Genomic DNA, 25089 nt, shown 5'->3' with positions numbered 1-25089 from the left:
ACAATTGGAAAAGCTCTTGGGAACTCTATTTAGTTGCTTGATGTTCATCCTGGTAACAATTTATTGCAGCTAAGATGGAGTAAAGTCTCACTCAAATTTAGGGTAAAATGTGAATGTAACTTTCAATGTCTGAAGGAAATAAAAGCAATCTATGTTAATCTTGGACATCTTCAATACCACACAGAGAAACTACCCAATAGATCTTTTATTTTGTTATATTTATTATTATTATTATTATTTTAGAGAGAGGGAGGGCAGAGGGAGAGAGAGAATCTTAAGCAGGCCCCATGCCCAGCACAGAGCCCAATGCAGGGCTGGATCTTACAACCTTGAGATCACAACCTATGCTGAAATCAAGAGTTGGGTGCTTAACCAGCTGAGCCACCCAGGCACACCCCCAATAGATTCTTTTAAACCGGCAAAAAAGGGAACAGTCTCATTTGACAGGCTAACTTGAGAGAGATGTACTAATATTTAAAAGGAGGTTAAATAGAACAGAACATGATTTTGAAATCTGTAGTAGGAAGATCGGAAGAAGAATAAACATAACCAACCGTCCCCACCAAGACACTGGGAAGATTAGATATTTGTGCCAGCCACGAGAGGATGGTGGGGCATCTGTCAAGCACGCTGACTGTCCCCTCTCATACATACCATCATGGCAATGAGGGCACAAATGTAACTTTGTTTCATAATAAACTGAAACACAGAGACCATGGCGTGAACTTTAACACTTCGTTTCTCCTCATGGCTCCTTTCCTCCTCAAATTCTTCCTTCTCATCCTCTTCTTCCTCTTTCTTTTCTAGATAGAGAAATAATTTATATAGCTTTATGCTAATATGTAAATTCTGGGTAAATGTCCCCAGCACTGTAGCACATATATAGTTTTAGCAGAGACATTTTTTTTAATATTATGTTAGTCACCATACATCACATCATTAGTTTTTGATGTAGTGGTCCATGATTCATTGTTTGCGTATAACACCCAGTGCTCCATTCAATACATGGCCTCTTTAATACCCATCACTGGGCTAACCCATCCCCCCACTCCCCTCCCCTCTAGAATCTTCAATTTGTTTTTCAGAGTCCATCGTCTCTCAGGGTTCGTCTCCCCCTCCGATTTCCCCCCCTTCATTCTTCCCCTCCTGCTATCTTCTTTTTTTTTTTTTTTAACATATTATGTATTATTTGTTTCAGAGGTACAGGTCTGTGATTCAACAGTCCTACACAATTCACAGCGCTCACCATAGCACATACCCTCCCCAATGTCCATCACGCAGCCACCCCATCCCTCCCACCCCACCCCCACTTCAGCAACCCTCAGTTGTTTCCTGAGATTAAGAATTCCTCATATCAGTGAGGTCATATGATACATGTCTTTCTCTGATTGACTTATTTCACTCAGCATAATACCCTCCAGTCCCATCCACGTCATTGCAAATGGCAAGATCTCATTCCTTTTGATGGCTGCATAATATTCCATTGTGTATATACACCACATCTTCTTTATCCATTCGTCTGTCGATGGACATCTTGGCTCTTTCCATAGTTTGGCTATTGTGGACATTGCTGCTATAAACATTGGGGTGCACATACCCCTTCGGATCCCTACATTTGTATCTTTGGGGTAAATACCCAGTAGTGCAATTGCTGGATCGTATGGTAGCTCTATTTTCAACTGTTTGAGGAACCTCCATACTATTTTCCAGAGTGGCTGCACCAGCTTGCATTCCCACCAACAGTGTAGGAGGGTTCCCCTTTCTCTAGCAGAGACTTTTATTTAAGACTTCAGAGATTATTTCCAACTAACAAAGCCCTCAGAATTCAAACAGATTCACTAAGTGCTGCCTGGTTAGTGTAATGGAATCCTGCCCTTAGAAATCCCAGAAAGAACATCTCAATTTAAGAGAATGTGGAAGGTAGCATGTAATATGGTTCCCAATGACCCTACCTCCTGATGTTCATGCCTTTGGGTAGTCCTCACCCCTTGAGTGTGGGTTGGACCTCTGATTAGCTGCTAACAAATAGGAGGGTTGGAATATGATTTCCAAGATTCAGTTTAAAAAGATGGTAGCTTCCACCTTGGCTTCTTTCTCTCATTTTCTTACTCATTCTGAGAGAAGCCAGCTGCCATGTTGTAAACTGCCCTAAGAAGAGGTCTGGATGGCAAGAAACTGGTGTCTCTGGCGAGCAGTCAGCAAGAGCTTGAGGCCGGTCAGTAACTACATGGGTGGGTGTGAAAGCAGATTCTCCTCAGGCGAGCCTTCAGATGAGACCACAGCCTAAGCCAGCAGCTTATCTACCACCTCACTGGAGACCCTGAGCCAGAGAAGCCCATCCTAGTCACACCCAATTCCTGCCCCACGGAAACTGTGACAGTAAATGTCTTAAGCCACTAGGTTTGGGAATAATTCATTATTCAGTAACAGATAACTAATACAAACAGTATCTGCAGTATGGATATGGTGAAGGTGCAGAAAACCAACCAAGCAACCAACTGACCAACCACTTTGCCAGTGTGAGCTCGGCAGCCCATGGTTTCCTTTTAGGTCATGCTGAGGCAGAAAAGTCCTACTAAGGATGGAAATATCATGTGAAAAGGAAGAGAAAGTGTGGAGGGCTGAGGGACCAGCAACGGGACAGTACTGGCATAGTGGTGAAGGAAGGATTTCTCCTCAAGATCCCTCCCACATGTCAGGAAAACTAATTTGATTTCAAAGATGAAGTAATGAGTGACACACTTATGTGAAATGTCTTTTCTGTCCTGTTCAAATTCAATGGGCTACATGCAAGCGGGTTGCATTAGGGAGTTGCTCTGCACCATGAAGAGGATACATAAAACACTGAAACACCAGTGAGCATGCATAGCACCTTGCACAGGCTCCAGAACTAAGCCTCTAAGTGAGGTGGTGGTCTTTCCTCATACCGAAGCCCGCTGCCCTCCACCCCTCCAATGTTGGGACTGGGGTCTATAAGGGGAAGTCCACGGATCAGAGACAGGAAAACACTGAGTCTGATGGATTCTACAGTTCCTGGTGCTACTTCTCTGGTTGTTACACTGTCTGCATATATAGATTCAAATTTAAAAAATAACTTTCCAGCTTTTGTTTTACCTTTGAAAGTTCAAGTTGTGATGTGAGTGTGTGTGTTTGCCCTCTCAGCAGCCAAATTCTGTTCATTTCCTTTATGTTAGGTCATGTGTAAAGAAAAGATACCTGGCTATGGCCTGAGTGTCTCAAGCTTTAAAAGTCGCAAATGCTGGTTCTTGGGCCTGGCCTTTGTGATTCTGATGGCAAAGCACTGAAGAGCACACTTTAGAAAGTACAGTATTTCCTTGAGCTATTTGGTAAGTGAAAACCTTGGTTTAAGCCCAACTTACAAACTGAAGCACATGCACGTAGGAAGCAGAAATGGGTAATTAACCCATGGAGTCTGGTGCTCCGTGGAGACAGCAGGTGCCACCTGGGGCTGGGAGGTTGGGCAGGGCTGCTGGCTTAGGGACCTGAACTCAGTCTGAGCTTACTGAGGAAGGCAGCAGAATGTGACTAACCCTTTGTACTGCTCAGTGGACGCCAGGTCAGGGGCAACTGCAGGGTGTACTGATAACTACACAGAACACTACAGTAGAATAAGCCTGATAAAGAATTATGAAAAAAATTTCATTAAGCTGAATGTATCAATAATGTAGGCTGGATAGTTGCTGAGTTGCTGACCATTTACTCAAGGTAGGATCATGTGTAACAACTCTAGGTTTAATTCCATATAAATAGAAAACACCTGCATGTACTCTGCCTTTTTTTTTTTTCTCCCATGTTGTAAACTTAGTTAATTCTGTCTCTATGAATTGTTGACAGGCATAGTCTCTGTCAGGGCAGTGACAACAGCGGTTGGGTCAACTCTGGCCTCGCAGGAACGAGGGGCTAGTGTTGCCAGATATTCACATTCTTCAAGGGATTCCAGAAACTTCCATATCTCAGTCAGAGCTGCACTTTTAAAATGCTGGTTACTTTCTTTCTTTCACTTTAGAAAATGGTACGTAGGCCAACAAAACAAAACACAACCCAAGTCACAGCCACCAATTTGTCATCTCTAGGAACTGCCTGTTTTCCTTCAACATAATAAACTGAGAGACAAGGGGAAAAAAGGCCTAATACTGGTTTGGACCCTCGCGCCCCTTTCTCTTACTAGACAAAAAGAACTCTTTCTGAAAACATTCATCCATTAACCAGCAAAACTACTGACCATGATTATAATATCAAATTCTAGAAAAAACAAAACACACATACACACATAGGTTTAATACTATAAATAAGTTGACATGTTTAAAATAATGTTTTACTCTTTATTTTTCAAAGTTTGCCCCAATTGTACCATTTATTTTGTATAGAAGGATAAACCACCCATAGCAATATGCTGGGGCAAAACACAGAACTGAAGGAAAGGAGCTTCATTCCACTGACCATGGAAGACAACACCTGTTAGAAAAAATAAAACCGACGCAATAAACAACGAAACGCAAAGAGATGCCAAGTGCGTGCATGAGAGGAGATTAAAGCAGCAGAGCCAGCTCCTTACCTGAGGATTCTTCAGAGGGCTCCCACCGGTACTGTGGGGTGGAGTACAGGTCGGCTTTGGCAGGGCCGTTCTCGATGGGCAGACTGGGGTGGATGGTGTGGTAGTCTACAGGATTGCCGTTCACAGTCACCAGCAGGCCCTGGCAGGGGAGCGCGGAGCAAAGGCACACTTGTGACAACAGCTCCAGTTTTCAGTGTAGACATTGAAAACTGCCTCCTTGCCTTATGCTAGCTAGATAGAACCCTGCAGTGAGACACTGATTGAGAGCTGAACAAGGCCGTCAATTACCCACTTGAGCAAAATGAATTGCATACATTCCTCTGTTCACATCTTTATTCCAGAGTGGTCCCAGTAAAAGTTGAATCTGATCTTCTTGTACTTCTGCTCAACACCATGCAAGGCACCCTCTGTTCTCAGGACCAAATGTAAAGCCTGGGAAAGGCAGGCTGAGGCTTCCTGATCTGGTCCGATCACCTCTCCAGCCTCTGTTCTCATGGCTTCTCCTCCCAGCCCTGTTTCCAGCTATTAGAACTCCAGACCTTTCCTAGGCCCCAGCCAGATCACCCCTGCCTTGGACCCTCCCCACCCTGCCCACACTCCAGTGCAGCTCTGCAGAGGACTAATGCAGTCTCAGGTTAGCTGGCACCCCCTCTGGAGATCTTTGCTGATGCTGCCAGCTTGCAATTCCTGTGATGAAGCACTTCATATACTAAGTGTAATTTCTTGTTTTTTTTCCCTTTGGCTTTATGATATGAGTGTGTGTGTGTGTGTGTGTGTGTGTGTGTGTGTGTGTGTCTGTGAACATGCAAGACTTCCAATTCAAATTATGTAATAGGTCTATCTGCAGAGAAAAATGCTTCTAAAAACCCTCCAACATGGCTTTTAAAAGTTTAAATACATTCTGTATGACTATAGTCGAGCTCATTTATATGAGTTAGTGTTATAACAGCAATAAACCAGATACAATTTCTACAAGAAAAATATTCAAAAACTTAGGGAAATTTTATAGATCATTAAAATATACTCAAAGGAGCTAATTCCATTTATATCACTTCTACATCACTTACATGAGCATAAATGATAATTCTAAGAATATACTAACATCAGATGGTTTGTAGTCATCTTGGGTCATGGATAAAAGCTGCAAAAAGCAATGCAGGACAGCAATGTTAATATGTAAGCAAAAAGCATTGCAATGTTTAATATATATTTGTAAAGTTTTACTATGCACATACCCATTCCTTCAACTAGCTAGACGCTAGTATGTTAAAATTGCCATGCAAAATATAGAGGGACAAATAATTGAACCGGATGTTGCTATTTATTGTAACTGTTTTCCAGCTTCTGATGTTAACTTTTAATTGTGACAGCAAATAACCAGTCATAAACCATGTGACTACAAAAGTTGATCTATTTTTCAACTGCTTTGTTTTAATAGAATAAGCTGCTTCATTTAATACTCCCCAACTCCTTGAGACCTCTGCAGAATTTTGAAAATATTTACTTTTCAAGAAATAGAAGTTTCATACTAAAGAAAAATTGATTTGTAATGCAGGTTGAGATTATTTGAAGATTTACATATTGTTTACCACAAACTAATTATTACATGACTATGCTTTTAAACTATATTAGCACCAGGTAGTTTGGACCCCCCCACAAATAATAAGCACTTTCTGTGCTAATGGTTCTCCAACTTTTTTGGATCAGGATTCATTTATAATCATAAAAATCACTGAGAGTCCCAAAGAGTTTTTACTCTACTAGAAATTAAAATTAAGGCCTTTAAAAATATTTATTAGTTCATTAAATTTTTCTTAAAATTTAACATGTTCACATCAATCATTTCGTTCAAATAGCTATAGTTAAAAAACAAATAGTGAAAAAAGTAGTAGTATTTTATGCTTTTGCATATCTTTTTAATATCTGGCTTAAAAGAAGACAGCTGGATTCTTGTATCTGTTTGTGCATTTAATCTGCTGTGATATGTTATTCTGGTGGAAATATACGAAGAAAATCTGGCTTCACCAAGCTTTGTAGTTGGAAAGGAAGAGAGTATTTCAATTGGCTAGCCAGGTAATTGTGGACAGTTTTTTTTGTTTTGTTTTGTTTTGATACTACACCAAACTCAACAGGTGGTAGTAACCTGAAGATGAGCTGCTACTTGGAATCTGAAATTGTATCAATGAACGTTTCACACTCTGTTACGTTAAAATCCAGGGCTGTATCATGTGTTGGTGATTTGCAATCAGTGAGTTATACAGTCTACCAAATATTGACACATTTCATTACACAATATTTAAGAAGCACATTTGTTAATTTGATCTCACCACTGATCTCATCAGGGAGGTCCTCAAGTATGGGGAAGTTTTTAAGCTCTGAATAGGGGATACAAGTTTTCTAATATTCTAATTTTCACTCAAAAGTTCAAATTTTACTACCGGCAACAAACGCCGTCAGCTGTTTGCCTTGAAGTGTTGGGCTCACTTCATTTACTTCTCAGGATTTCTCTGCCAAATACCCATCTCTGAATACCGGTAATTTGTCCACTCGAGGCTCCTTCCAGGGGCTGTGGTCTGCGGTGGGTGACAGCGAGTTCAGCTCACACTTCCTACACCCGGCCAAGTGCTTCTCAGCAGGACGCCATCCCACTTTCACACGCGGTACTTTGTGCGACTTCCCATTTTGCCACACAGGATATTAAAAAGACTTGAGCTCCAAAGTGGAGATTTAAGAAAATGGATAACTGTTTTTGGCTCATCAAGGATATTCCTAAGTGAACTGACCTGGCTGCTTTGTTTTCTCTGAGTGCACAGCCCCGAAGGGCAGGGACTGTGGTTGTGGGGGTTCCTGCCACCCCCTGGGTTGGCTCGGTGCTTTTGTATCAGCAGAGTACTTTTGTATCAGTGTGTCAGCACAGTGAAAAGAAGGGATGTATTTTAAATCTTATTTAAAAAGAGTTGTGAGCTCGTGGATCCCCATGAGGGTCTCAGGAATCCCCAGAGGTCTGCAGACCTCCATTTGAAAAATTCCTGAGCTATCCTCTATGGCTATCTGTCGTTTAGTAAAAGGAGCAGGATAATCTGACACATGGCGTGATGAGAAAGGCCCCTGAAAATCCTCAGACATCTTAGGGCACTACATGGGCCCCGCAAGGCCATCCACCGCCTAAGGCAGGTCATTCATTGTTTTGCCCTCACTCAGCACATGGCAGCCATGCTGAGAATAAGGCCACGTGCCTTAGAGGAACTCACCTGCCACCAAATAAATTGGAAAATCTACTCCTCAATTCTCTAGCATTCTACCAAGCAAATACTTTGTATCTGTCATTACAACATTGCAAATGGGCATATTTAATGAGTCAATATAGCACTGAGCTGAGTTCAACATGGTCAATAAATGCCCAAAGGGTTATATGAATTACTCATTGTGACTCACTTTTCCTTTCAATCCATACGGTTGCCTCAGTGTAGTAAGAGATACTTAATCATATTCATATAGACTGCTTTCTTCTCTAAGTGGTTACTTGAGTTATTATTGTGGCCGGCTACCCAATAAAGTGAAATTATTTTCTGCAATGTATTTCAGCACTGAGACTTTCCCTGCCCGGTGCTAACAGTTGCTCCGTTATTTTTTGCTTGTTTTAAACACAAATTTATTTTTTTAAATAAAGTCTTTCTTTTGAGGATGAAGAGACTTCATGGAAAGCACTGAAATATACAATGGTGTTCTCCTGGGGTATGGTGAAACCATATTTTCCTTCAGAAGCACTGGGTTGCCCTCTCTGAATAGAGCTCTCTGCTACCAAGGACATCAAACTATTTCTATAAACTATGGGCAATCTGAGTTTGCATATGACATGTGACTCATATTCAGCAACATAACACAAAAGAAGCAAAATAAATTAGGAAATGGCAAATGCTTTCTTGCGGCTTACTTTTCTCTCATCAGTTGGGTAATGGGTGGCATACCACAGGCTCCGCCTCCTCTCGGCTGTCACTTGGATGGGGCCACAAGCCCGGGCTCTGTCCTCTTCCTTGGTCCTGTCATCCTGCACCTGAGACACACGACAACCCACAGGACCAGCTCTGCTTCCAAGAGCAGTTCCTTCAGTGGCCTGGCTGACCCAGAGAAAGTTTTTCACCCATGCCTTGATAATGATATACTTTTTTAAATTAATGTATACAATATATGGGATTTCATCAAGACATTTTTAAGAATGACACCAGTGCTACCTTGTAAATGCTCAGCACATCAATGTTACCCCCTGATCCCTCCTAAGCCCCGTAAATAACAGAGATAGGCTCTCATGTGCGAGATCCACACCTTCCCACTGTGTATTCCAAACTACACGATGCAAATGGTTTTTAAAGGAAGAACCTTCAAAAAAGTACTCAGTGCACTGTGTGATCCAGCCATGGGCAATCTTTGATTAAGGAGAAATTAAGTAAATTAAAGAGGGCACATACTGAATGGAGCACTGGGTGTTATGAGGAATTCTTAATCCCAGGAAACAAAGTGAGGGTTGCTGGAGTGGTGGGGGGTGGGAGGGATGGGGTGGCTGGGTGATAGACATTGGGGAGGGTATGTGCTACGGTGAGCACTTTGAATTGTGTAAGACTGTTGAATCACAGATCTGTACCTCTGAAACAAATAATACATTATATGTTAAAAAAAAAGGAAGATAGCAGGAAGGGAAGAATGAAGGGGGCGAAATCGGAGGGGGAGATGAACCATGAGAGATGATGGACTCTGAGAAATAAACTGAGGGTTCTAGAGGGGAGGGGGTGGGGGGATGGGTTAGCCTGGTGATGGGTATTAAAGAGGGCACGTTCTGCATGGAGCACTGGGTATTATGCACAAACAATGAATCATGGAACACTATATTAAAAACTAATGATGTAATGTATGGTGATTAACATAACAATAAAAAATTAAAAAAAATAAAAAAATAAAAAAATTAAGTAAAGGCAGAATCATCGATAGCTTACACACAGCAGTAAGGAACAACATATCTAATGAACAAAACCATCACCTTGCCTTATGGGGCACTGGCCTAAGTTAGACAATTGGTCTAAAAGAGACATAGAGAGAGTATAAGGGGCAGAATGCCCTTGAGTGCTTTTGTATGGTTTTCCAACAAAAAGGGCATTAACACACCACTGATACTGAAGTGCAGGAAGGGAAATTAACAGTCTTGGTGCCCAATTTCCAGGTTCCAGTGTGCCAGGGCAGAGCACCCATGGGGAGTACCCAAATGCCCTGGGTGGGAATTCATGCTTGCCAGGTGGGAGCCATACACTATTTAACTCTCGACACCCGCTTCTCTCTCTCTCTCTTTCTCAAACATGCATCATAGACTTTCACCTCAGAACTCACATTTGCTGGCTGGCATTTTTCATGAAATGTGCCAGGTTATCTGGAACTATGATATAATCAGCCACCTGTCTTCCATCATTGCCTCAATGAGAAAGTGCTGTGTCCCAGCCCATTTAAAATATTGGCCGCCTGAAATGTTGACGCTGGTATGAATTAGGCCCTGTTCTCCACACACCCCTCTAGACACTGCCGTCTGTAAGACTGCTATTAACTCGACTTTCCTTTGTCCCCAGAGGGCCCAAGGCTGAGGAAGCCGAATGTCTCATGGGCCTGAGGCGCTCTAACACAGCCTTCACCCATATGGAAGCATGAAAACACGGGCACACAAGCCCCTGCCGTTCTGTGGGGCTGCCTGAGATCTTACAAAATGAAGAACACCTGGAACTCTTATTGGATGCCTTAAAGTAGTTTCCATCCCTTGTAAGACATTGCTCAGAAACTATTCCCATGATATATTTTAATTTCTTTGGTATACACTTTTATTTGCACATATGGCACATCCCTTACCTTCTGTGCATTTATGGAGGAAGTGAACACAACGACTTCACGTTAAAGCATTTTATGGGCACACACACATTTTGGGAGAGAGTTGGAGAAAAATGTAACAAAATGATTGGGATTCCTTATGACCCCATAAAGCGTTTTGTTACATGCAGCCACCATCAGTGGGCCCAAAGAAAGACACCATATGAGAACCCTGTGAGCAAAAGTGCCTCTGTGGCCCTGGTCACACAGGGCTGTCTGCCCAGTGGGGAGGGGATGTCACACAGGAGGGAGGACAGGACAGAGCCCCATTTCTGCAGGGAGCACTTCTGGGGAGGGATGGGGACGTGCATCTCCCCTAGTGCCATTGTACTATCTGACTCGGATCCATTTACTTGTTTTGGGTGGTTTTTTCTCTTGTAGAATGTCCAGTTCCTCTGACTGGGGTCCTCGCCTGTGGGCGATGCTCTATCCCTGGGTCCCAGCTTAGCGTCTGAGAAAGGTGGCTTTCAATAAATATTCGCTGTCCGCCCATCAGGCTGCATGAGTGAATGTGTGGACAAGTCTTGTGGGTGTGAACACAGAAAAGACCCTAATCTAGAAGTGATAAGAGAGGACGCAGGACTTCATGCAGCCATGCTCATTAGGAATGGCTTCTCAGGTGTGGACGCTCCCCTGGTAGGTGGTGGAGGAGAGGTGTGATAACCCTCGTCTACGCTACTTTCCTCCCTCGTGTGCCGATAAGCTACCTTACGACTGAGCTCCTTAGAGTCAATTAGAGGAAGAAATGAAAGTGGCTGAAGTTTTCTCTCACCAAAACGGAAAAGAGAGAAGCTGCCCAGGCTCTCTGACCCTGCTCTCAGAAGTGCCATGTACAGTGTTAACATCCCACGGGAATAAACCAGTTCTCTGTCGTGCCTAAAGGAAACCCCATGGTCCCCACGGCACACAGTGGGGTACTCAGGAGCCTCCAGGCACCACTGAGAGCTGGGGTGTCTTCCATCCACAGATGTCAGAGGTCTGAGAAGTTTCTGAAACTCGAGGCACCATGAGAACAGGCTGGGTAGTCCTGAAGGCGTAGCTTTGTTGTCAAACGTGGGTTCGAAGCTGATTTCTACTGCTCAGATCAATTTACCTCTCTAGCCTCATTTTCCTCATCTCTAGGATGGTTATACTACCTATTCTTCAGAGTTACGTAGTGCATGAAATGAGATAATGTATAGGAACAGCCCCGCGTATGGTCTGGCACTTAGTAAGTGCTCAATGAAAATGTCTCCAGTTCTCAGCACTGACATTCTTGCCAGCACGTGGTGACACATTGAAGGGAAACCTGGCTTTGTTCTAAAAGCATCTGTAGTCACCTAGTGCTCTTTGCAGAAATAAAACACGAGAACCAGAACACTATAGCTGTTTTGGAATATAGGAATGAACCATTTCCCCTGGAGTTTCAAGATTACTTTGCCCATAAGATCTCCAAAACCTTTCGATCCTTACAAGGGGCTCCTGTAGCCAGATGCGGATGAGTGTTGCCAGCGTGTAGTACATCACCAGCAGGACGATGGGGTTGGCGTGGTGATACCATGACAGGTCTGGGTTTGCTATGATCTTCCAGGTGCTGGAACAGTCCGTGTGAATGACTGATTTGATACCAAACAACCTGTTTAAAAACAAAGGAAAATATTAGGAAGATACAATAAACTACATGTCCCTAACTTAGAATAAAAACATCTTGTTTTTAATATACTTACGCGCTAGCCTAGGCTAATCCATGCTAGTCTAGATATTTCATTACTCTTCTGTATATACAACTATATCTTTAAATGACATGTGCACATACATATAATATACATATAATATAAAATATATATCCTTAAATCATATATGTGTGTTAGTGTGTGTGCATGTGCATAAAATCAATGCCAACAATAGCCACCTGATCTTTACACTGGCTCAAAAATCGATCAAAAATCTATCTAATACTATCGAATCTAATATGATGTAATGCTAATACCATTAATCTAACTAATTTATCTAATAATAATTCCTTGCACACCTATTAGAAATTTACATTTTAATTTCTAATCAGCCCTATTAAATCCCTGAATTACTGAAATGCCAAGTATGTGGTAACATGTTACTAAGGTCAGTTAAATGAGCACCTATTTTGTTTTTGGCAGGATTTAGCATTAGCTATTGAGCTAATGCTGATATTATTGGGCAAATATTGAAATTGGACACAGTTCTATGATTCAGCCATAAAAGCCAAATACTATATACTAGAGTATCTGAAAGATATATTTCTGTCAAATTTCATTTATGGGCAATTTGATCATTTTAAAGCTTTATAATTAATTATTCATTTTGAAATATAACTTTATGAGGCTTGTTAAATTTTGAAATGATTTACTTTTTATGATATTCCTACTATATAATCAGAAGGTATCTGACTCTATAATGGGAAATTGTATAAATATGATTCATTTAGAAATTCATTTTATACAAGCTTTTTCTAAGAAAGGATTTTACTAAGTGAATAAAACTTTTACGTTAAGTGAGTCTCTTTCTATCGTTTGTATCTCTTACATAAGAACTTCCTCTAATTCTTATGTTACATTCTTCATTCAGTTATAAGATCTTCAAGGACTACATGTCCCTCACTTGTAAAACCCCTCAGGGCTCTTACTGTTTTCTATCACAAGGCAAGTGAATTGCTCAACATAGATTTTAAAGTAAGCTAAACAGAAACTAAAATTTCTTCAATTTTATCAGAAAAATGTTATATTAGAACTTGCTCTTATTACGGGGCTTTTCTTCTAAGTCTAGCCAGATTCTTTGTAGTTAGCATTAGAAAGAAAAATTTCCTGCTAACAGAAAGAGTTAAGTCCCTCTTAAAATTGTGTAATGTTCTGGAAATTGTTTTGCAGTCCTAGATTAAAATGTCAATTTCCTGTATACAGTGTGTGGAACTGAAAGCTTTGAAATTTTGAATCAAACATTAGCTGAAAGTCTCTGGATTAATCAGGCAGTAGGTTTCAGCCCCCATGTCTTTCCTCTTCTTGTCCCACATCTGGCGCATGCGCTAGCAATGACTTCATCAATCATCGGTTTACAAATACCTATGTTGCCCCATCAGAAAGTCAGTAGTAATTTCTGCAGCTGTCTGTAAACTGAACCACATGCCTCCTGAAAGTCCACATTGACACTCCACAACTTACTGTTGATATCATGGCTCATTCCAAACTGATTTTGCAAAGGATCAGTCTGATGTTTTGTACTATAAGTATGGACTACCAAGCATGGGTAAGAAGCTACAGAATGATGGATTGTCATACCCTTTAAGGAACTTCTTCTAACAGAACTGTGCAAACACTCTAAGACATAAGAGTTCTCTTTTCTTTTTTTCTTTTTTTAAATAGGCTGGATACTATAGAAAAATATTTTTTATGTAAGATGGGAAGTTTGTACTTGACATTTCACATCCTTTGTGGCATTAAAAATTCCAGGATGCTGTGCAACATCCAACTATTATTTAACTTACTTAGTTTTTTCTTGTGAGCCTCCCATAATCCAGAATTGCTTCTTAATATTGACATTACAAAGAAAAGTGGAATTATCGGACCTGGCCTCCAGGAACTCACTCTCGATCTCACCACAGTGATGGGACATGCTTGTTTGAGGAGAGCAAGATGCTACAGAACCCCTTCTGTCTGGGGGTGTTTCTGTCTGGGAAGGGTAGTCAGAAGGAAGAATGTTACATGTCAGGATAGTAAAAAAAAGGGTGGATGAGTAAATGAGAGAAAAGAGAAGTCCTGTGAGATGCTGCCAGGCTATGGGGTTGAGCTGGGAAGAGAAATTGGGCAAAGGAAGAACAATCCTCTATTTTTGTTACTGGTGCATCACTGGATATTTATAAGCTTCCTTCCATCTTGATGATTCTCACATAACTGTTACTGTATTTACAGTGGTCCTAGTTCACATTGATTAAATAAAAATACCTATATTGTTTCTCGGTCATTAAAATACTAAAAAATGACTATCTTATATTTCTACATAGAAATGTCTCTTTGCCTGAGAAGTGTGGTGACACAGCTGTGGAGTTATACACTCCTGCTTATTGCTTATTTAGAAGCAGAAAGACAAAGCTTCTGACCTCTATGTATTTGGAAGATACTTGGACCCCAGTCTGGTCTGTCAATAATAGACAAGGGTGCATTTGGTAGGTGGCTCATGGTCTCTAAAAATCCAGTTTCTTATAAAACCTAACAGAAGAGGGGAGGAGCAAGATGGCGGAGGAGTAGGAGATCTAAATTTTATCTGGTCCCAGGAATTCAGCTCGATAGGGATCAAACAATTCTGAACACCTAAAAACTCAACAGGAGAGTGAAGAAAAGAATAGCAGCAACTCTCGGAACAGAAAAACAATCACTTTCTGGAAGGTAGGATGTGTGGAGAAGCTAATCCCACACGATATTCAGGAAGATAGAGGGCAGGGGAGGGGGCCTCCCTCAGCCGCTACCTGCAAGTGATAGAGCAGCAGAGCACAAAATCGGAACTTTTAGAAATCTGCTCTGCAGAGGGATGTCTCTCCAGTGGCTAAGCAGGCGGTGGAACCCTCACTGGGACAGTGTGGTCGCAGGACCCTCGGGGTCACAGAAAGGCCGGGCCTGCCTGAGTGCGGCAGAGCTCCCAGGTATCGGAGCGGGGCAGCCGACTGTAGAGATGGAGCTGAGGAGCGGGCTCTCTGGTTGGGGTTGCCATAAACCATGGTCCGTGGCACAGCTGGGCCACTGCTCTTCCAGCAGGGGCCCAACAAGAGGCAGAACCTGGGAGACTCCCCTTCCTCCCCTGGGAGGAGTGGCATGGGAGCGCACCACAGGGATCTGTTGGGTTTGGAGATTCCACACGGGGTCGGTGCCAGAGATAGAAATGCTCGGTCACAGGCCGGGTGAGCATGGAGTATGGCTGCAGACTGGGGAGACAGGAGTGATTGACTGCTTTTCTCTGGGGGCATACTGAGGAGTGCGGCCCCAAGTTCTCGGCTCCTCTGGGCGGAGATTGGGAGGCCGCCATTTTCACTCTGGTCCTCCAAAGCTGTACAGAAAGCTTTCAGGGAACAAAAGCTCCCGAGATCAAACCTGAGCAGATTACTTAGCCCGGACCTGACTGGCAAGGGCAGGGCAATTCCACCTCCAGCAAAGACATTTGGGAACCACAGCAACAGGCCCCTCCCCCAGATCACCAGGAACAGCCAGCCAAGACCAAGTTTACCGATCAATGAGAACGGCAGAACTCCAGTACTACGGGAATACTGCACATAGAATTCATGGCTTTTCCCCCATGATTCTTTAGTTTTTCAAAGTTAATTTTTTTAATTTTCTTTTTTTTGAATTTTTCCCTTTTTCAACCAACATCTTATCAATCCCTTTTTTAAAAAATCTTTTTTATTTTTCATTTTTAGAGTCATATTCTATCCCTTCATAATAGTTAACCTTATTTTTTATATATATATATATATATAAAATTGTTCTCTCTTTAAAATTGTGGGATGCAGTTTCTTCTAACAGACCAAAATATACCCTAAATTTCTAGTGTATGGCTTTGTTTTAATCTCCTGCCTGATCACATTATCTCCCCCCTTTTTTTTAAATCCTCTTCTTTTTTCTTTTTTTTTTTTTTAAAGATTTTATTTATTTATTTGACAGAGAGAGACACAGCGAGAGAGGGAACACAAGCAGGGGGAGTGGGAGAGGGAGAAGCAGGCTTCCCGCCGAGCAGGGAGCCCGATGCGGGGCTCGATCCCAGGACCCTGGGACCATGACCTGAGCCGAAGGCAGACGCTTAATGACTGAGCCACCCAGGCGCCCCAATCCTCTTCTTTTTTCAACCAACTTCTTATCAATTCCTCTTATAAAATCTTTTATAGTTTTCATCATTACAGTCATATTCCATCCCTTCATCGTATTTACCCGTACTTTTGTACATATATAAGTTTTTCTTTCTTTAAAATTTTGGGAGACACTTTCTTCTAACAGACCAAAATACGCCCAAAATCTAGTGTGTGGCACTGATCTATGCACCACCCTGATCATATTTAATCATATTCTGTTTTCCTTTTTTTGTTTTTTTTTTTCTCTTATTCTTATTCTTTTTCTTTTTTCTTTCTTTCCCTTTCTTTCCCCCCAGTTTTAGGACTATTCTGATTTGCTTAGTGTATGTTTTTCTGGAGTTGTTGTTACCCTGTTAGCATTTTGTTCTCTCATTCATCTACTGTCCTCTGGACAAAATGACAAGACAGAAAAAATCACCTCCAAAAAAAAAAAAAGAATAAGGCAGTACTGACTGCCAGGGACCAAATCAATACGGCCATTAGTAAGGTATCGGAACTAGAGTTCAGAATGACGATTATAAAGATACTAGCTGGGCTTGAAAAAAGCATGGAAGATTTTAGAGAAACCCTTTCTGGAGAAATAAAAGAACTAAAATCTAACCAAATCGAAATCAAAAAGGCTATTAATGAGGTGTAATAAAAAATGGAGGCTCTAACTGCTAGGATAAATGAGGCAGAAGAGAGAATTAGTGATATAGAAGACCAAATGATGGAAAATAAAGAGGCTGAGAAAAAGAGAGATAAACAACTACTGGATCACGAGGGCAGATTCGAGAGATAAGTGATGCCATAAGACTTAACAATATTAGAATAATTGGGATCCCAGAAGAAGAAGAAAGCGAGAGGGGCAGAAGGTATATTGAGCAAATTATAGCAGAAAACTTCCCTAATTTGGGGAAGGAAATAGGCATCAAAATCCAGGAGGCACAGAGAACCCCTCTCAAAATCAATAATAGTAAAATAGTATTAATAGTAAAATAGCAGTAAAACTTATGAGTCTCAGAGACATAGAGAAAATCCTGAAAGCAGCTCGGGATAAAAGATCTGTAACCCAAAATGGTAGAAACATTAGATTGACAACAGACCTATCCACAGAGACCTGACAGGCCAGAAAGGACTGGCATGATATCTTCAGAGCACTAAGTGAGAAAAATATGCAGCCAAGAATACTATATCCAGCTAGGCTGTCATTGAAAATAGAAGGAGAGATAAAAAAACTTCCAGGACAAACAAAAACTAAAGGAATTTGCAAACACGGAACCAGCCCTCCAAGAAATATTGAAAGGGGTCCTCTAAGCAAAGAGAGAGCCTAAAAGTAACATAGACCAGAAAGGAACACAGACAATATATGGTAAAAGTCACCTTACAGGCAATACAATGGCACTAAATTTATATCTTTCAATAGTTACCTGGAAGGTAAATGGGATAAGTGATCCAATCAAAAGACACAGGCTATCAGATTGGATAAAAAGACAAGACCCATCGATATGTTGTCTGCAAGAGATTCATTTTAGGCCCAAAGACACCTCCAGATTGAAAGTGAGGGGATGGAAAACCATTTACCATGCTAATGGACACCAAAAGAAAGCTGGGGTGGCAATCCTTATATCAGACAAATTAGATGTTAAACCAAAGGCTATAATAAGAGATGAGGAAGGACACTATATCCTACTTAAAGGGTCTATCCAACAAGAAGATTGAACAATTGTAAATATCTATGCCCCGAACATGGGAGCAGCCAATTATATAAGCCAATTAATAACAAAAGCAAAGAAACACATCGACAACAATACAATAATAGTGGGGGACTTTAACAAGCCCCTCACTGAACTGGACAGATCATCTAAGCAAAAGATCAACAAGGAAATAAAGACTTTAAATGACACACTGGCCCAAATGGACCTCACAGATATATTCAGAATATTCCATCCCAAAGGAACAGAATACACATTCTTCTCTAGTGCCCATGGAACATTCTCCAGAATAAATCACATCCTAGTTCACAAATCAGGTCTCAACTGGTACCAAAAGATTGGGATCATTCCGTGCATATTTTCTGACCACAGTGCTTTGAAACTAGAACTCAATCACAGGAGGAACGTCAAAAACAACTCAAACACATGGAGGCTAAAGAGCATCTTACTAAAGAATGAATGGGTCAACCAGGAAATTAAAGAAGAATCTAAAAATTTCATGGAAACCAATGAAAATGAAAACACAACCGTTCAAAACCTTTGGGATGCAGCAAAGTCAGTCCTAAGAGAAAGTATATAGCAATAGAAGCCTTTCTCAAGAAACAAGAAAGGTCTCAAATACACAACCTAACCCTACACCTAAAGAAGCTGGAGAAAGAGCAGCAAATAAAGTCTAGACCCAGCAGGAGAAGAGAAATAATAAAGATCAAAGCAGAAATCAACGAAATAGAAACCAAAAGAACAGTAGAATAGATCAACGAAACTAGGAGCTGGTTCTTTGAAAGAATTAACAAGATTGATAAACCCCTGGCCAGACTTATCAAAAGAAAAGAGAAAGGACCCAAATAAATAAAATCATGAATGAAAGTGGAGAGTTCACAAACCACACCAAAGAAATACAATCAATTATAAGAACATATTATGAGCAACTATATGCCAGCAAATTAGATAATCTGGAAGAAATGGATGCATTCCTAGAGGTGTATCCACTACCAAAACTGAATCAGGAAGAAAAAGAAAACCTGAACAGACCTATAACCACTAAGGAAATTGAAGCACTCATCAAAAATCTCCCAACAAACTAGAGCCTAGTGCCAGATGGCTTCCCAGGGGAATTCTACCAAACATTTAAAGAAGAATTAATACCTATTTTTCTGAAACTGTTCCAAAAAGTAGAAATAGAAGGAAAACTTCCAAACTCATTTTATGAGGCCACCATTACCTTGATTCCCTAAACCAAAGACCCCATCAAAAAGGAGAATTGCAGACCAATATCCTTGATGAACATGGATGCAAAAATTCTCACCAAAAATACTAGCCAATAGGATCCAACAGTACACTAAAAGGATTATTCACCATGACTAAGTGGGATTTATTCCTGGGCTGCAAGTTGGGTTCAACATCCGAAAATCAATCAATGTGATATTATACAAAGAAAGAACAAGAACCATATGATCCTCTCAATAGATGCAGAAAAAGCATTTGACAAAGTACAACATCCTTTCTTGATCCAAACTCTTCAGAGTATAGGGATAGAGGGTACATACCTCAATATCATAAAAGCCATCTATGAAAAACCCACAGCGAAATCATTCTCATTGAGGAAAAACTGAGAGCTTTCCCCCTGAAGGTCAGGAACACGGCAGGGATGTCCACTATCACCACTGCTATTCAACATAGTATTAGAAGTCCTAGCCACAGCAATCAGACAACAAAAAGAAATCAAAGGCCTCCAAATCGGCAAAGAAGAAGTCAAACTCTCACTCTTTGCACATGATATGATACTGTATGTGGAAACCCCAAAAGACTCCACCCCAAAACTGCTAGAACTCATACAGGAATTCAGTGAAGTGGCAGGATATAAAATCAATGCACAGAAATCAGTGGCATTCCTATGCACCAACAACAAGACAGAAGAGAGACAAATCAAGGAGTCTATCCCATTTACAGTTGCACCCAAAATCATAAGATCCCTAGGAATGAATCTAACCAAAGAGGCAAAGACTCTGTACTCAGAAAACTATAAAATACTCATGAAAGAAATTGAAGAAGACACAAAGAAATGGAAAAACGTTCCATGCTCATGGAGTGGAAGACAAATATTGTGAAGATGTCAATGCTACCTAGAGCAATCTACACATTCAATGCAATCCCCATCACAATACCATCAACTTTTTTCAAAGAAATGGAACAAATAATCTTAAAATTTGTATGGAACCAGAATAGACCCCGAATAGCCAGAGGAATTTTGAAAAAGAAAAGCAAAGCTGGTGGCATCACAATTCCGGACTTCCAGCTCTATTACAAAGCTGTCCTCATCAAGACAGTTTGGTACTGGCACAAAAACAGACACATAGACCAATGGAACAGAATCGAGAGCCCAGAAATGGACCCTCAACTCTATGGTCAACTTATTTTTGACAAAGCAGGAAAGAATGTCCAATGGAAAAAAACAGTCTCTTCAACAAATGGTATTGGGAAAATTGGACAGCCACATGCAGAAGAATGAACCCGGACCATTTCTTTACACCACACACAAAAATTGACTCAAAATGGTTGAAAGACCTCAGTGTGAGACAGGAGTCCATCAAAATCCTAAAGGAGAACACAGGCAGCGACCTCTTTGACCTCAGCCTCAGCAACTTCTTCCTAGAAACATCACCAAAGGCAAGGAAAGCAAGGTCAAAAAAAACTATTGGGACTTCATCAAGATAAAAAGCTTTTGCACAGCAAAAGAAACAGTCATCAAAACAAAAAGACAACTGACAGAATGGGAGAAGATATTTGCAAATGACATATCAGATAAAGGGCTAGTATGCAAAATCTATAAGGAACTTATCAAACTCAACACCGAAAGAACAAATGCTCCAATCAAAAAATGGCAGAGGACATGAACTTTGCTTTTTTGCAAAGAAGACATCCAAATGGCCAACAGACACATGAAAAAGTGCTCAACATCACTTGGCATCAGGCAAATCCAAATCAAAACCTCAATGAGATACCACCTCACACCCGTCAGAATGGCTAAAATTAACAAGTCAGGAGATGACAGATGTTGGCAGTGATGCGGAGAAAAGGGAACCCTCCTACGGTATTGGTGGGAATGCAAGCTGGTGCAGCCACTCTGGAAAACAGGATGGAGGTTCCTCAGAAAGTTGAAAATAGAGCTGCCCTACAACCCAGCAATTGTGCTACTGGGTATTTACCCCAAAGATACAAATGTAGGGATCCAAAGGGTACGTGCACCCTGATGATAGGAGCAATGTCCACAATAGCCAAACTGTGGAAGGAGCCAAGATGTCCATCAACAATTGAATGGATAAAGAAGAGTGGTTTATATATACAATGGAATATTATTCAGCCATCAAAAGGAATGAAATCTTGCCATTTGCAATGACAGGGATGGAAGTGGAAGGTATTTTGCTGAGTGAAATAAGTCAATCAGAGAAAGACATGTATCAATTGATCTCAGTGATATGAGGAATTCTTAATGTCAGGAAACAAACTGAGGGTTGCTGGAGTGGTGGGGGGGTGGGAGGGACGGGGTGGCTGGGTGATAAACACTGGGGAGGGTATATGCTATGTTGAGCGCTGTGAATTGCATAAGACTGTTGAATCACAGACCTGTACCTCTGAAACAAATAATACATTAGATGTTAAAGAAATAAAAGAAGATAGCAGGAAGGGAAAAATGAAGTAGGGGAATCGGAGGGGGAGAAGAACCATGAGAGACTATGGACTCTGAGAAACAAACTGAGAGTTATAGAGGGGAGGGGGGTGGGGAATGGGTTAGCCTGGTGATGGGTATTTAAAGAGGGCACGTACTGAATGGAGCACTGGGTATTAAACGCAAACAATGAATCATGGAGCACTACGTTAAAAACTAATGATGTGATCTATGGTGATTAACATAACATAAAAAAAAGAATTAACTTAGTGCTTAGTATGAAAAATAAAAACAAAAAACCTAAAAGAATTGGGGGTAGGGAGGGGGTGTAAGCACATGAACAAAGAAAGGGCATTTTCCAGAAGATCTTATGCGAAGTGCTTAAGATCCACAAACTCTTCTATTTTTCAGAGGATGGCTGGAGAGACAGCTTCCTGTGTGATGGTCAGTTCCCAGTAGTAACATATCAGAACCTTGGGGCGCATACTCCTGCTTTGGTATCTGGCCTGTCTTGCTCTGCTCTCTATTTCATTCCCAACATCCCTGACCACAGAACACGTCCTCAGCTTCTTCCTGGACAATTATAACACAAAGGGCGGTCTCTAGCTTCTCTCCCCTCTACAGTGTGACCATTGCTAGAGTCACCTTCAGAAAACTCAAATTCAGCACTCCACCTTCCTCTTCCTATTTCCTATTCATTAGATGTCTGGAGAATAACCCCAAGTCCCAGCAAAGTATCTCCCAGGCCTTGAGCAGCCAGGTCTCCTCTCCTTTCTCCCAGACACCAAGAACTCAAGCTACACTGGGCTATTTAGGGTTCACCATAAAAATCTCAGCCCCTTTGGTCTTGCTCCTTCTTGTTTTACCAGGGCGATTTACAGGTAGTTGTGACTTTTCGGGGGTTTCCAAATCAACGATTGGGGTATGTGTGCCAGGGAAACTTTGTCCCAACACTCCTTGGCAATGCAAGTCCAAGGCAGCAGGCCAGGAAATTCTCACAGACTCTCAGATAGCCTTCAGGACAACTCCAGCCCCACCCCCAACTGCATCCCGTACGTAATCTACACATAACAGTGTATTCCTTCCAGGTATACTCAACCACCCCAAATTACTGCAGGGGTCCCCAGAATACCAGTGGCCCAGGAATGCATAATCATATAACCATCATAGCCCATCACCTGAACCCTCATGCTCATTGATGACAGTTGTTGTTGCAGAAAGCATTAATTCTTCATTCTTTCTTTTGGTCTGAATGGTTGCTATAATTAATGTAAAGCTGATACTCTAAAAGCAATTTCCAGTACTCTTCACTTAGGCTTGTTTTTCTTGTTCTTTTCTGTTTTTGTGGGATATCCTGGACATCATCAAGGCCTACCTCTAGGGAGCTAGGGAATCCACCTCTGGGAAACATGATTTCTTTTTTTTTATTTTTTATTGTTATGTTAATCACCATATATTACATCATTAGTTTTTGATGCAGTGTTCCATGATTCATTGTTTGTTCATAACACCCAGTGCTCCATGCAGAACGTGCCCTCCTCAATACCCATCACCAGGCTAACCCATCCCCCTACCCTCCTCCCCTCTAGAACCCTCAGTTTGTTTTTCAGAGTCCATCATCTCTCATGGTTCGTCTTCCCCTCTGACATACTTCCCTTTTCTTCCTCTCCTGTTATCTTCTTTTCCTTTTTTCTTAAAATATGTTGCGTTATTTGTTTCAGAAGTACAGATTTGTGATTCAACAGTCTTGCACAATTCACAGCACTCACCGTAGCACATACCCTACCCAATGTCTATCACCAAGCCACCCCATCCCTCCGACCCCCAACCACTCCAGTAACACTCAGTTTGTTTCCTGAGATTAAGAATTCCTCATATCAGTGAGGTCATATGATACATGTCTTTCTCTGATTGACTTATTTCACTCAGCATAACACCCTCCAGTTCCATCCACGTCGTTGCAAATGGCAAGATCTCATTCCTTTTGATGGCTGCATAATATTCCATTGTGTATATATACCACCTCTTCTTTATCCATTCATCTGTCGATGGACATCTTGGCTCTTTCCACAGTTTGGCCATTGTGGACATTGCTGCTATAAACATTGGGGTGCACGTACCCCTTCGGGTCCCTACATTTGTATCTTTGTGGTAAATACCCAGTAGTGCAATTGCTGGATCGAACGGTACCTCTAATTTCAACTGTTTTAGGAACCTCCATACTGTTTTCCAGAGGGGTTTCACCAGCTTGCATTCCCACCAACAGTGTAGGAGGGTTCCCCTTTCTCCACATCCCTGCCAACATCTGTCATTCCCTGACTTGTTAATTTTAGCCATTCTGACGGGTGTGAGGTGGTATCTCATTGAGGTTTTGATTTGGATTTCCCTGATGCCGAGCGATGTTGAGCACTTTTTCATGTGTCTGTTGGCCATTTGGATGCCTTCTTTGGAGAAATGTCTGTTCATGTCTTCTGCCCATTTCTTGATTGGATTATTTGTTCTTTGGGTGTTGAGTTTGATAAGTTCTTTATAGATTTTGGATACTAGCCCTTTATCTGATATGTCATTTGCAAATATCTTCTCCCATTCTGTCGGTTGTCTTTTGGTTTTGTGGACTGTTTCTTTTGCTGTGCAAAAGCTTTTTATCTTGATGAAATCCCAATAGTTCATTTTTGCCCTGGCTTCCCTTGCCTTTGACGATGTTTCTAGGAAGAAGTTGCTGCGGCTAAGGTCGAAGAGGTTGCTACCTGTGTTCTCCTTTAGGATTTTGATGGACTCCTGTCTCACGTTTAGGTCTTTCAACCATTTGGAGTCTATTTTTGTGTGTGGTGTAAGGAAATGGTCCAGTTTCATTCTTCTGCATGTGGCTGTCCAATGTTCCCAACGCCATTTGTTGAAGAGACTGTCTTTTTGCCATTGGACATTCTTTCCTGCTTTGTCAAAAATAAGTTGACCATAGAGTTGAGGGTCCATTTCTGGGCTCTCGATTCTGTTCCATTGATCTATGTGTCTGTTTTTGTGCCAGTACCATACTGTCTTGATGATGACAGCTTTGTAATAGAGCTGGAAGTCCGGAATTGTGATGCCGCCAGCTTTGCTTTTCTTTTTCAAGATTCCTCTGGCTATTCGGGGTCTATTCTGGTTAGGATTATTTGTTCCATTTCTTTGAAAAAAGTGGAGGGTATTTTGATGGGGATTGCTTTGAATGTGTAGATTGCTCTAGGTAGCATTGACATCTTCAAGATGTTTGTTCTTCCAATCCATGAGCATGGAATGTTTTTCCATTTCTCTGTGTCTTCTTCAATTTCTTTCATGAGTATTTTATAGTTTTCTGAGTACAGATCCCTTGCCTCTTTGGTTAAATTTATTCCTAGGGATCTTATGGTTTTGGGTGCAATTGTAAATG

At 41.3% G+C, this 25089-nt stretch overlaps 1 protein-coding gene across 1 annotated transcript in view; it reads right to left on the bottom strand.

The window, feature by feature from the left end:
• The window catches only part of PIEZO2 (piezo type mechanosensitive ion channel component 2), a 541878-nt gene that overhangs the window by 125969 nt on the left and 390820 nt on the right, over positions 1 to 25089 (bottom strand). The window contains exons 8-12 of the mRNA XM_073888032.1: positions 11930 to 12092; positions 8511 to 8630; positions 5679 to 5717; positions 4577 to 4715; positions 655 to 803 (exon numbers count right to left, since the gene is read on the bottom strand). Coding sequence (XP_073744133.1) covers positions 655 to 803; positions 4577 to 4715; positions 5679 to 5717; positions 8511 to 8630; positions 11930 to 12092 — 610 coding nt within the window. The remainder of the gene's footprint in view (positions 1 to 654; positions 804 to 4576; positions 4716 to 5678; positions 5718 to 8510; positions 8631 to 11929; positions 12093 to 25089) is intronic.

The sequence above is a fragment of the Callorhinus ursinus genome, unplaced genomic scaffold (genome assembly GCF_003265705.2).
Source record: "Callorhinus ursinus isolate GAN/ISIS: 27379988/994484 unplaced genomic scaffold, GSC_fseal_2.0 scaffold86, whole genome shotgun sequence".
In the NCBI taxonomy this organism is placed as follows: domain Eukaryota; kingdom Metazoa; phylum Chordata; class Mammalia; order Carnivora; family Otariidae; genus Callorhinus; species Callorhinus ursinus.
Note: the sequence above shows the minus strand (reverse complement) of the source record. Positions and strands in the feature narration are given on the sequence as shown.